This window comes from Danio rerio, chromosome 11, assembly GCF_049306965.1.
Source record: "Danio rerio strain Tuebingen ecotype United States chromosome 11, GRCz12tu, whole genome shotgun sequence".
NCBI lineage: Eukaryota > Metazoa > Chordata > Actinopteri > Cypriniformes > Danionidae > Danio > Danio rerio.
The window spans coordinates 24602522-24617591 of record NC_133186.1 but is presented as its reverse complement, the minus strand read 5'-3'; the positions used below and the strand labels follow the sequence as shown (position 1 = coordinate 24617591).

The window sequence follows — 15070 nt, the reverse complement described above, 5'->3', positions numbered from 1 at the left end:
GTAGTTGCGGATCTATTTCTTGGCAATTCTTCATTGGGCCAATTCCCCTTAGCTTTCCAACTACCCAAAGTCGTCTGTTTCTTACTTATTTTCCTGCTTGTGGGTTAAATTTGGGCGCTCAAACGACCGAGATGTAAGCTAGAGAATACGGTAATTTTTCTAAATAAAACATATTTAAAAATAAAAGATCATTCAGACTCCGATAATAAATAAAACAGAAATAATTAATGATTTCTTGGCCTGGTATCAATAGATCCACGGACCGGTACCAGTCCGCGGCCTGGTGGTTGAGGACCACTGCTCTATATCATAGGTACAACAACATACATAATGAGCTACTAAGCAAACAGATCGGGCCAGAAAAAGTTGCCCATATATAGTTGTCCATATAGAGATACAGTGGTTTAGGGCTGTGTTTCTTAACCACATTCCTGGAGGACTACCGACACTGCATATTTTGGATGTCTCCTTTGTATGTCACACCCATGAGGAACGTGGTTGAGAAACACCGCTTTAGGCAAATGTATTAAAATCTTGGACACCATAAAGATATTTTGTTGTATTTATTTGGTGTTGTGCGAAGAGCTGAATGATAATAAACATTTATTTGTCAATAATATGTCTCTGTAATCATCATTAGATTATCATTAGTCATTAGCTATCATTAGTTAAAAAAAAAAAAAAAGCTTTTGACCTCATTCTGACTTATAGCATTCATTTAACCTATAAACTGCAGTCAAGTGAAGCTCACACAAAAATGCAGCCCATACAGTATTTCCAATACTGAGTTAGTACCAAAAAATGAGTCTGTGTTAAAATGAAACAGGGTTTGTCAGATAATTAAGGAATTTACCACCAGGTGCCAGATTAACACCAATAACTGTGAGGAATTTGAAAGTGTTTTAATTAGTGCTATTTTTCAAATATCTCACTTTAATATTTTATTCTGTACTTGAGAATATGTAACTGATGAAAAAAATGTTTTTTTTAAAAACTGCTACTTTTTTCCTGGATAACATTAAATAGATCGAAGAAATTCAGACATTGTAGGTTGTTCTCTTAATCGAAAATTATCTAAACCTCTATCATTTTAAAGGTAGAAAAAAAAGATTCCTTAGTCCACACTGTCTCCTTACCACTTAAATACATGACAGTAATGATCTAAAATAAAACCAGAAAGCCAGGGCATGAGTGACACCTGGAGGAGCTCTATTATTAAATGGCAAAAATAAGAGACATTGAATCACATGCTGTGAGGAATCACAGTCAGCAGGGAAATGTTCTTCCTCATTAAGAGCGGTAACATTTTAGCTACCTTTTCAGAGTCAGAAACCTTTCGGAAAAAGCCGACCGACAACACTGACTGTCTGACAATCAACAAAATTGGAGAAAATTATGCTAAATCAGCTCTTTACAGACTCCCTGCAATTCAAATTGGAGTTTTATAACCGAGTCGGTTTTCAGAAACTCATACTAGCATACTACTTGGTTATGAATGTTGTTTTAACCACTGCACAGGCCAAAATTAATTTCAAACTTTTTTTTTATTTCAAAAAAGTTTTAAATATATATTTTTTTTTTTTATTAAATTGATGAAGAATAATCTAAAGGTCTGTCTTGTAATTGGTGCTGTTTCAATAAATAAACCTTCGTTAGACTACAGCTAGCTTCTGATGCAATAACGGCAAGGAAAATGTACTTTATTTAAAAACAGAACCATCATTAGTTCAAGAAAGAAATATAGAAAACTGAATTGTCAAAATACAGTAAATATACACAGTTAGCCACTTTAATTACTAAATACTGTATGTTGCGCGTAATTTCTTGTTTTATTAAGAAATACATTGAAAAATGTGTTTATTGAGTGTACGTACATTTAAAATTAGGACAAAACAAAAATAGTTTCAGTTCATTTTTTCTATATTGTAACATATATTAAATATTAATTACACACTGTTAAACCCAACAGTCAACTTTATCAAATGAAATGAGTCTAGTTGAATTTTGAACTGAAGTGTTGAAGGTATTGAGTTAATTAAATACCTTGTTACTTCAACTTAAATGGAATAAGTTAACAGTACTCATATAGATTATACTTTTTACTTAAATGGTTTGTAGCAATAAGTTTCCTCAAGCAACCTTAACTTATTAGGTTTTACAGAACTCAGTTGGTTTGAGTTCTCTTCATTTATTGGGTTTTACTGTGCTCAAATTGCTTTGTTTACTCAAATGGATTAAGTTTACAGTATTCATTAGGTTTAGTTTTTAAACTTAAATGGTTTGTTGCAATTGGTTTCCTCAAACGGTTTAAGTTACCTTAACTTTTTGGGTTTTACAGTGTAGACAAAAGCATTTTTTTGTTTCTATGTATTGTTTGTTGAACTTTGCATAGGGTGTTAATAAGATAAATCAATACAGTCTGACATTTCATCAGATGATTTATGACCATTCCATTAAAAGCTACAGGTATTTTTAATATATACATTATAACATTCATTGGTATGGCATAAAACATAGGGCGACTTTTCATTTCATGCTGACTTTAAAGAGAGACTTTTTACATGAAGCCAGATGCTCCCAAACCAATTCTGTGCACTAATTAGCAAATCAATATTGTTCGTGTTGAAAAAAATCTCATACTACAGAAAATCAATCGATAGCATTTCAGATACATAAATAAAAGATAAGGTGATATTTAAACAATGAACCATGAGATCAAATATTAGGAGCAATTCACAATTCTCCTATTGACCAGACTCCTGTTAGCTGGCTAACTGCTAGAAGTGACTTACACTCGGAGACAGGAGACAATTTAGCAGCCTGTGCTTGAGGTTGAAGGGCAAAAGCACTTGGCGCATAATCAATGCTGTTTATTTCTCAGTAGTGAAGAAAATACCATCTGTGAGAGAGGTATTAGGGCAGCAAAGATGCCTCGATATAAACTGTTACATGGTTGAAGTAATGATAAAACCAATGGGGATATACTGTTTTCATTCTCTTCAATTAGCCAGGTTAAAAACTCAAGATTAAAATCGCTTTTGCAAGAGTGACCTGTCCGAGAAAGCAGCAACAAATAACATATAAAATATTCATTCATTCATTTTCTTTTTGGCTTAGTCCCTTTATTAATCTGGGGTCGCCACAGCGGAATGAACCGCCAACCTATCCAGCACATATTTAACGCAGCGGATACCCTTCCAGCTGCAACCCATCTTTGGGAAACATCCATACACACTTATTCACACTCATACACTACAGACAATTTCAGCTTACCCAATATAACTGTACTGCATGTCTTTGGACTGTGGGTGAAACAAGAGCACCCGGAAGAAACCCATTTGAACGCAAGGAGAACGTGCAAACTCCACACAGAAACGCCAACTGACCAAGCTGAGGCTTGAACCAGTGACCTTCTTGCTGTGAGGCGACAGCACTACCTAATGCGCCACTGCATCGCCCTAGCAATATTTACTATATGCATATTTATATTTGTTTTAATAAAAACTATTTTAGATTTGTTCACCTGTCAGGTTTTGGAGACATATGCATCACCGTATGGGGCATAAGAATAGAATGCTTGTTTGAATATAACTCAGTTTTCTGACCAGACTTTGTTATTATTCTCCATTTATTCGTTTAATGGAAATTAAAAATAGTTTTGAAACAAATCTTTGTGCGTAACAAATTAGATTTGTAGCTAATGGATATCTTCAGTGGAGTGCGTACAACACCATCTCCTTATCCATAAAAGTAAAGGAGTGAAGTAAAGGGTTAAAGTAAACTAAAGAGAAAGTAAAGAGGCTGAATGGAAGAGGTTTGTTTCAATTCATGTTATGTTTAAAACACACCAATAACTCATTAAGAGAATAAGCACAAGCCTGTTAGACCATGTGCCACAGCGCAGAGTGTATTTTTCCATCCTTATAATAGCAAAAGTGGATTTGGACAGGCCCTTAATGCTTTTGCGGCATGCACTTTAGACTTTGCACCTAGATTGTTCAAAAAGAGCCCTTACAATGCTTTGTACAGTATAATATTGCAAGTCACAGAAGCAATAAACTCAAACTCTTTACAGCTCTGTTTGAACCCGGGGGACTTTAATAAAATAACAGATTGTTAGAATGCAGTTCGTAAATTCCAATTCTAAATTCAAATATATAAAAATGGTAACTCTGTATTCTCAAATAAAGCACAATGCTGTGTTCGATATTTACAACCAGTACAAAAATATATAGTGCAAAGCAGTGAAGTCTAAAAAAAAAAATAATAATAAATGCCCTGAGGGTTTATATACAGATTACCTTAGTCCAAAGTGGTAAGAAGATATAGCCAATACACTGAACAAAATATGCCCTTGCTCTACAGCTAAAGATATACAGTATATCTTTAGTAAATCCAAAATTTAAGCGTAAGTTTTAAGATTATTTACCAATATGTTTCTTAAAAGTTTACTGATATTAAAAATAATGCCTGGGAACTACTGCACTTACTGTAAATCATTTTTTATCCTTGTAGGGATATAATTTCAAGAAAATTACCTTAGAGTTAAAAAACGACATAAACAGGACTGAACAATATCAAATGAAGACTATGAATAACACGATGCTTGTAAAGCTGATGAGGCACAGCAGTAAATAATAGTGTCGTCTGCATGCAAATTATACTTACTGCATAAATTATTTATATACAAGAAAATTAAATAGGTCCCAGGACAGACCCCTGATGGACACCATTATATAGCGACAGAATAATTAAAGTACAGTCTCTTACAAGCACACACTATGCTGTTCAAATTTCAAAGAATCTAACTAAGGATCCATTTCTTATATAATTTCTTGCATGGAAAAGCTGAACTTTTGAGTTAGGTCTAGCAGCAGAATGAGTGCACAACTAAGACATGCACTCTCAGACATGTATGCTTTTAATATGTACACCTAACATCACCCCTAACCCTACCCATCAAAGTGACATCACAAGCTTTATTGAGTGCATATGTCTGAGAGTCTATGTCTGACACAATTGAAAGTTACAGCATTAATAGCCAAGTCTACAGTGTTTTTTTTGGACATTGATATTAATGCAACTTTATGCATCTACTGGAAACACATATCAAGTACCTTCCATGTAGGTTTAGAACTGTCCATCCTGTCCACAGCATCCCCATCTGCTCTTCCATCCTTTCTCTGTCTCAGCATCACCACCTAAATCAACAAAACCACATCAAAACAATCTCTACATCAATAATTTACAAGTGGTTAAGCAACTTAGAGCACAACATTAAATGTGGCATAACACAAAATTACAGTTCACAAATAACATGCAATGTAGATTAACATTTTGGGTGAAAGTAGGATATAACTGTGTTCCTTTTAATAGCATTTGAGTGCTGTTTCTGTCTTCTTAAGGCAGGCTAGAAATCTTGCGGGAGATAAGATTACATGAACTACCCATTTTGAAGAATTAACTTATCGTTGTGCTTAAAAGCCACATGCTATTAAGGTATTGATGAAATAGCGGTAACTCATTTGCATTTGAATCCGTCCATATCAGGCTCGGTGAATGTGAAAATTGGAGGAAGACAATTAAAATATGTACACATTCATTCGCATGCCCGTATTTGGATGAAGGGATCTGATTTACATATTTGCAAAGCGCTCTTTATTACAGCTCGTTTGTATTAAAGTATTAGAGGAGGCTGGCGAGACTGATTTCAACACAGCTCCAAAACAGACTCAACATTATCATAGATAACATTATTATGCAAAAAGTTATTCATACGCTTTTTTATATTTATAAGAAGTGATATAATGAAGTACCATACAACTATATATATGAGCATGTGATGATCACAATTCATCAAACAACTGCTGTACACTACCTGACAAAAGTCTTGTCATTGATCCCAGTTGTAAGAGCAACAAATAATAACTGGACTTCTAGTTGATCATTTGAAAAAGTGTTCTGTTGAAATGCATCCCAATCATCACAAATACAAAGACCTATTGAATCCCTCATGGACCCAAGATTCTCATAGACATCAGTCAAGTTTGGTGAAGGAAAAAGCATGGTTTGGGTTTACATTCACTATGGGGCATACGAGAGATCTGCAGAATAGATGGCAGCATCAACAGCCTGAGGTATCAAGATATTTGCTGCCCATTACATTACAAACCACAGGAGAGGGCAAATTCTTCAGCAGGATAGCACTTCTCATACTTCAGCCTCCACAACAAGTTACTGAAAGCAAAGAAGATCAAGGTGCAGCAGAATTGGCCAGCCCAGTCACCAGATGTGAATATTGTTGAGCATGTCTGGGGTGAGATAATAATAATAATATATATAATAATTCTGACTTTAACTGTATAAGAATTGGTAGGCTTACTATTTAAGCTATATTAAACTAATTCAAACTAAATGGACATCATTAGCCATTCTAATTCATTCCAGTTAATTCATTTGTCAACTGTTTCTCATCCATACAGCTGACAGTAAGCTTCTTTCCAATCAATTGCTATGTAATGATGAAAAGTGTTATTTATTTAATTTGTTCATTTAACAATGCATTGGAAATTTTAATTAAAGTTGTTTCACTAAAACCAACCCAGGCTCATTCTGAAAACGTACCTCTATATAAATTTCTAAAAAGACAGTTGAAATACGTCCCAGGAGCTAATTTATTTATTTAATTTTTGCTATTTTTGTTTTCACGAGTCTACGAGAGGCTGCTGTAAACGCTTTTTGAGATTTCAATTTTTTCTCTGGAGTGCCATTCATGCCTGCTGTTTTCACGTTTAACACCAGAGGCTGCTGTTGACTGACTGTTTGACTGACTGAATGATTGACTGATTGATCAATCAACTGACCAACCCTCCTCTTTCTCTAAATCCAACCAATAGTATTTTAAAAATCGCAGACTGACACGCCCACCCACTTCCCTAAACCCAACTAACAAATTTAAAAAGCCATTTAGAAAAAGAAAAGCCCTCGTCTGATTTTTACCACATTTTACCACATTCTCACCCTGTTATTTACTTGTTTATTTTATTTTTTGGGCTTCTGTTTTTGTCTTACCTGCTTTCTGAAATCGTTTTTCACCGGACTCAAACCCTGTTGTCGTGGTCATCTCCTCTTTGCATCTCAAGTCCATCGACATACATAGCAAGCTAACTGGACAAACTGTTGACAGCCGAAAAGCTGTCCTCACTAATGTAAGTGGTCAGCTGATAAGCGCGAAAAGAAATAGCATCATACCGCCCTATAGCATTCATTTAAAAAATGAAATGCACCCATAAGTACTTCTGGCTATAATTCAGGATCTCCAGAAACATATATAGGGCTACGATTCTAGAATGAGCTTATGTTGACTAAAACAGCTTGTTTAAAATTATTTGCTGATTTGAATCTATGATGTACAATGTTTTGACCATTTACGCTCTAATGATTAGAGGCTTTGGGTTAAATAAATAGAATAATATAATAAATGTACCCATTTAATTTAGTTTGATCATCTATTCATTCAAAAACTTACACAGGAAAAAGTCTAATTGAAGCTATTTGTTTCATTTAAATGCTTGTGTAAAATTATTTCCTGATTTGAATAGTTGATGTAAAATGCTTTGACTTTTTAAATTATTACAATAAGAGATTTAGGGCCCCATCATACACCCCGCGCAATGTGGCGCAAGGCGTGGCGCAATACTTGTATGCTGGTTTCAGCTTGGCGCAAGAGTTGTTTTGAGGCATTGCGCCATGCTATTTAAATAGCAAATGCATTAGCGCTTATAAGTGAGCCCATAGGCGTTCTGGTCTAAAAAGGAAGGTGTTCTGAGGCGCACTGCTGGCACGTTGCTATTTTGAGAAACTATAATAGATTTTTCATTAGACCAAAACAAACCTGGTCTAAACTCCAGCGCAGAGTAGCGCCTCGCTTACACACAGCTTAATAGCCTACACACAAGATGTAAAGAAATACACAAATATCTTGACATATGAAAAAACTAAAATATTAAGGATATATATAAGATATAATAAGAATATATATATATATATATATATATATATATATATATATATATATATATATATATATATATATATATATATATATATATATATATATATGGTTTTAGACCATATGGGGCAAAGCATGTGTATAAGGATATATCTCAGATTTTTGAACTCACTTCGTTATTATTGTTCGTTTATTTGTTTGCTGGAAATTAGAACTGAATTTAGAAATAGTTTTGAAACAAATATTTGCGCTTAACAAACTAAATTATTTATAGGCTAATTGATGTCTGTGCGTAAAGGTTTCCCTATCCAAGAGCGAAAGTGAAAGTAGATCGATTATCTCTCATTCTTGAGCTGTAGATGCTCTGTTTAAATGTTTTCTGTTTTAAAAAAAAGTGTTAACAGTTTGCTTGTGAAATGCTCAGTTTTTTCACTTACACTTACTTTACATCATGTTAAATGCACTTATTGCGGAACACAGCTGGCTCTTAAAGGGAATGGGAGATGAGACTCTGATTGGTTTATTCTCAAAACACAACTCAAGAACATAAACTCAACCCTTTTAGACTATGCGCCACGGCGCAAAGCGGATTCTCCCATCCTTAAATTAGCAAATATGGATTCTGAAACGTCCTGAAAGCGTTTGTGCCCTGCGCTTTCCATTTTGCACATGGACCGTCAAAATAGAGCTCTTAGTGCTTAAAATATAAAGCATAACATTATACATGTACCTATTTAATAATAAAAAAGAATTGTTACCTGATATTTACATGTTTATTTATGTAGAGTTATTTCACCTAAAAATGAAAACTGTGTCATCTTTCGTACCCTTAAGATACTATTTTAAAGAATGTGGTCAACCACATAGCTGATGGTAAACTAAAAAAAATAGCAATGTGCAACAGAGACACAGAAAAAGTTTCTGTCCTCAGGCTATCTACCTTAGCTGAACAGTTAAATATTCCCCAACTGTGCAATAAATATGTACACAGCACTTTATAACCTGTATATTTATGACAAATCTGTACATACAATTCAACATTTAGATATTTAACTGCATCTCTGTTTAATGTTCATCGTCTTTTTTTATTTTGTGTTGTCACTTGTCATTTTATGTACACTGGAAGCTTCTGTAGCCAAAACAAATTCCTCGTGTGTGAAGCATACTTGGCAATAAAACTGATTCTGATTCTGATTCTGATATAGCAAAACTGTTTTACAAACCAGTATCCACAGCTATGCTAAATAAGAAAAACTATTTGTAGTTTGAACCACTGAACATTATAATAAAAGGGCCACACCCACTCATAGGCTAAACATAAGACGGACAGCTTATATTATGATTATGAATTATAATTAGCTTGTACGGTAGCAAAGTAGATTCCTTAACAGTGGTGATCCCCACTTTCTTTGTTCCATTTGCAGCAGTATTGTAGGTCCTGTTTGTACTGAGACAGCATAAAATCCTCCTGCTGGTCTGAACGCAGCATCATGACACCCAGAGGCCACCTCTCATCCCTCTCATCTGCCTCTGCAGTGCAGCTTGCAGCCAAACAGTATTCTTATTCTCAGTGCATGACAAAAAATCTATTTTACACATGATGAATGACCTGTACTAGACAGTTATGAATGATATGAAGATTTATTTATTTGGCAAATGCAAGACTCTTGGGTAACTTTTCTGTTTTTTTTTAAACATTTATTATCTTTGTCACTATAGAGTCAGTATTTATTTTCCTCTTGACATTTTAAATAAGTTAGTTGAGTTGTTTTACCAATTACAAAAATAATAATAATAATAATAAATCAACATTTTAGAACTCCAAAGTGTCATTCTACAAAACTATATCTGCTACTATACCTGCAATTAACAGGATTAAACTATGTGCAAAATTATTTATTTATTAATGATCCACATTGTTTCATCTTGAATGACCGATGGGCTGACCTTTTAAAAAAAATGTCATTTTGTTTGGAATTAAAGGGATAATTCATCCAAAAGATGAAAATTCTGCCATCACGTATTCACTCTGCAGTTGTTAAAAATCTATTTGAGATTCTTTCTTCTGCTGAAGACACAAAAGAATTAATTAAAAAATAAATGTTGACTTCCATACGAATCGTTGTTGGAAGTCAATAGGTCCCAGCAACCAGCATTCTTCAAAGTGTCTTCTATCATGTTCATGAATTTGAGTAAATGATGAGGTGATTTTAATTTTTGTCTGAGCTATCCCTTTAATGCTGCATCTGCACAAGCAATGTTTCTGAAGGATCCAGTTTGGTCAGTAATTTAGTAACATAGATTTGCAAGTGTTTTTTATTTTATTAAAAAACTCCAATACTTAACATTTGACTGACAGTAGCAAAAAACTAATTTAAATGCTACAATCGTCTATGCATGTGAAAAACCATTAGTTAAACAGGCCAAGCATTTTCTTTCATCTTTAGCCAAACATTCCAATAATATAAGATGATTAAGTCTGTGTTGAGTGGTTTAAGGAGTGATTTTAGGACAATGTTGTTTTTAGGACAATGCTTTCGACACTGATTACAATTAAACACATATACTAACTCTCACAAGCTACACAAAAAAAATTAAAAGTGAGTAATTGTGTTGTCAATGCATTTTTTTCGTATCAGCATAAATCTATGGTATGTCAAGTGCATTTGCTTTGCTTGAACCCTCAGTGACGTGTGAGTGATGGAAACAGACAGCGGGCATTTCCTGCATGGGTTGACAGCAGGGGGCAGGTGCTCACTGGACAGATGTTAATGAGATCAGCAAATCCACACCAGTGCATGTGCATGCCTAAACACACACACACACACACACACACACACACACACACACATGCGCAAGCACAATAGAGCTGTACCTCCTGAGTGGCGGCTGACAGCTGTCCTTCTAATGTAGTCACCCTTTCAAGAGCCACACGCAACCTTTCACGCACCTGTGCGAATGAGAAACAAGAGACTTTAATGGTCAAGTGAACACGTGCCAACTAAGCTACGTTGGTTTTCATTCTGTTTTAACAACTACATTTTCCTGAACATGTCATGTTTATTATCATCTAGAAACATGTAAAAAGTGACTTATAGGTTGTTTTTAATCACGTGGTTCTGGTGGCGCACAAAATTCAGATAGAGGACAGGAAGTAAAAAATGAATGGGAGACATAGAGGAAAGTCTGTTTATTTTTTTTTTTTTTTTAGATTTATACCATATTTTAAAGGAGATATAAATAGAAAACAACCACATATGTTGGACATTTGCCTGTAATCGAAGCGGTACATGCTGTATAATTACGTTATATGAAAAATACTATAGTAAATACTATAGTGTTTGGAAGCATACTATAGATAATTACTTAAATTAAACAGTCATAGTAATTATATTGTTACTGTGGTTCGACACAACTGTAGTAATAAATGATTCAATTGGCTTCAGTTTTCTATGCTATTATCAGAATGCACCACAGTTTACTCTAACATTACATTATTTAATACAGTTTATCAGTTTACTACGCTACAGTATTCTGTAGCATTCATTATCAAAGAGTTATACACATTATACACTTTACTATGTGGTTCAAAAACAGGTTTAATATAAATTACTATAGTTTTCCTTTAATCTTCCAGACATCAAAATACCCGTATAATTTTGTTGCAAGGGTTGCATTTCTTTTTTGTTCTGTCGATGAACTTACCATCAACAAACATTCACCACCAGGGCTTGCCGCTTAACATTAACTTTTTTCATCACCGGCCACTGTAGCTAGTAGATTTCCAACATTACTAGCCACTCGCCATTTTCAGTAGCCACAATTTTCTTGTTGGGAAAATATATTTTGCTTAGATTAGACTTTGACATGCTTAATTACTTGATTTAGATGTTGTGTTATGTCCACATGCCTTCTCATTCATTTAACTTCTTGTGTGTATTGTGTATTAGCTTGCTCAGTGTGCATGAGCAAATGGATTGTGTCACAATGCAAACAGTTTTTATTTCACAACTTTTCAAAATTAAGGATTTACCAAATTTATCTCTGACCACACAAAATAAGTATTTCTTAGCCACAGTTTTTTAATATGTAAAAATTAGGAAAATATAGCTGTATAGGTGCACTTTTTAATTCAACAAAAAATTTCTTTAAAAAACATTACATTTAAAAAACAATTATTGTCATGTATCTAAAATATGCACAGTAATCTGTCCTGGCTAAAAGTCCCAGATCACCAGTTAACTACACATAAATGGGAACAAAAATAACTGTGCTTATTATGGACAATAAGCCATGCTTATTGTCGAACCCTGCTTTTAAAAAAACTACAATTTAAAAATGACTTCCAGCCAGCCAAAGTGGCTAGTGGAGGTGTCTGTCTAACTCGCCAGAGCTGAAATCTACCCGCATTTGGTGGGTTGGCGGGTGTTAATGTAAAGCCCTGTTCACCGCTGCTGTGCATCTCGATGTTCACGTAACGAATGTTTAATCTGCCAAACGCTGGAGGTTTTCAGAACAAGACGGAGATTTCATTGCAGTGATTACATGGCACAATACTTTATTTATATTCTTCTGGATTTTGTATAAGTGTGGTGGTGTTTGTATCTGATCTTTATTTAACACATTAACATATTTATACACATTGTATATAATCTTTATTGGTGCTGTCAAACTAGTTATCGCATTAAAAAAAAGCTTATACACATGGATGTATTGAAAAAACTGTTTATTACATGCTGCCTTTTCTTTCGTTTTTCAGCCAGTTTCTTGAACTTTCTCCCCTTTATGAGCAAAAACTTTCGAAAGTGTATAAAAGCTGTTTGACATATCTTTTTTTGGCCAATTTAAACAATTATAAACAACATAAAACAGAAATATTTTGATGTTCTGATAGAGATTCCTATGTAGAAGACACTTCCTGCTCTCCATCTAAATTTCGCCCGTCATCAATGACGTCATGCGAAAACAACCTGTATATAATGCAATCAGTATCAAGCATGAAAAAACATTTGGATTTATGTAAATGATTTCTCACGTGAAGGTAAGTTCAGTCTCTCTTTACATAAACGTGTTCAGGCATGATGTTTACAAAGAATATTGTGAATGCCACTATATTATATTTTATACTTAATATTTTTCTTATTTTTTATGTAGTTGAATGAGAGGAACTACAATATATCTGCAATGTTTGCAAATGTTTGGCTTTATTTAGGAATACACCAATAACTGACTTTACATTATTTATAATAAAATAAATATAACAAATTTAAATTAAACACTATATAATATAATGAAATGTGACTTATATTCCAGTTTGTTTATTTGCTATCTTCTTAAAAATTTAATTAAAAAGATACATATACTAACTTTATGTCATTAAAACAATTTTAGAGGATAGTTCACAACAGCCCATTTCGAGATCGTTTAGACTCGAAAATGCTTCTTCTGAATATTACAAGATTAAAAAAAGAAGTCTTACTTTTTCATCCAGGGCTTTATGATGCTCAAAGAGGGATTTCAGAGCCTTGAGCACCTCCACTTCACTGGAGACCCCGGACGGCGGAGGAGCCTGCCTCTTCACCACCGTCATCCTCAGTGAACGCTCGTGACGAGACACCAGACACTCCAAATGCTCAAGAAGAAGCTGCAGAAGAACAGAAAAATCCAGAAATACACAAACATTTGATAACACATCTATAGACAAGCCCTGGATTTAAAAAAAAAAAAAAACTTCAGTTTATTTACATGAGTAAGACAGAGTATTTACAATGTGCAGCCATTGCATACATTTTAGGAAAAATATCTGACTATTAAAACATCAATTATGCAGCTCTTAGCACATATACTACACTTTATATAGTTTATGGTCAGTGAGATATTGTTTATTTTTTTCAAAATAAGTTACATTCACCCAAAATGCAATTATTTATTCAAAATGAAAACACAGGAAATAAATGCAATAATTTAAAACAATAATTTTCTGTTTAAAAAAACAGACAAATTAACAGAAAATTCAAAAATGACCAAAATTAACAGAAAAATCCAGAAATACAAAAGTAGGGCTGTGTGATTAATCGGAATCAAATCATGATTTGAAACATTGCGATTAGTTAACCGCAAGAGGCTGCGATATGAAATATGTATTATTTAAATTTCCCCCGACATTTGTCATTTCGTTTTCATTGCACAGTTATATTTAGATGCATTAGTTGCATATTTTTAAAAGTAGTTTACAGATTTTGAATATTACATCATTCAATGCAACTATAAGCATGTTGGAGTTTAACTTCCAGTTTAAGAAAGAACTTTTGAACAGCTGGTAAAACCCTACCCAGGAGATAACTAATGCCATAACGCACTACCTCGCTAAAAACACGGTGCCTTTTAATATAGTGACCAAAGAGGGATAAAAAAAAAAAAAAAAACGAATCTAAATGCAGCATAGAAGACATGCACTTCGGTCTCGCACCTATTTTAGCCATTTTGGAGTACCACAGCTGTACGTTTGATGTGATAATTTTCTTGTTTTAGACAATATAAGCTACTGAAAGGCTCTTATCAGCCATGTTAGTTTGCTGAGTGTTTTGTATTGTTATAATTATTATTATTTTTTTTTTTGTATAATAAGCTACACTATCTCCCTAATTTAGTTCAACCTGTTTACAGAAAGGTAAGGTCATTTTATCCTAGCTTACTGTTTGCTCTAAACAAAAAATTCTGTATATTTAAAAACAAATTTGAACACATGTTTAAGTAAGTTATTATGTTTTCAGGCGAGGCAGTGGCACAGTAGGTAGTGCTGTAGACTCACAGCAAGAAGGTCGCTGGGTCGCTGGTTCGAACCTCGGCTCAGTTGGCGTTTCTGTGTGGAGTTTGCAAGTTTCCCCCTGCCTTCGCGTGGGTTTCCTCCGAAAAAAGTCTCACAGTCCAAAGACATGTGGTACAGGTGAATTGGGTAGGGTAAATTGTCCGTAGTGTATGAGTGTGTGTGTGAATGTGTGTGTGGATGTTTCCCAGATATGGATTGCGGCTGGAAGGGCATCCGCTGCGTAAAAACTT

General features: G+C 34.2%; 1 protein-coding gene across 40 annotated transcripts in view; it reads right to left on the bottom strand.

Annotated features, from left to right (window-relative positions):
- The window catches only part of ppfia4 (PTPRF interacting protein alpha 4), a 205733-nt gene that overhangs the window by 72896 nt on the left and 117767 nt on the right, over positions 1-15070 (bottom strand). For all 40 annotated transcript variants that reach the window (XR_012386629.1, XM_009305991.5, XM_021479530.3 and 37 more), the window contains 3 exon segments: positions 13491-13655; positions 10887-10961; positions 5118-5201 (listed from right to left, as the gene is read on the bottom strand). Coding sequence is in view for 39 of the 40 variants with exons in the window: in XM_009305991.5 (XP_009304266.1) it covers positions 5118-5201; positions 10887-10961; positions 13491-13655 (324 nt within the window). In the remaining variant the exon portion in view is untranslated.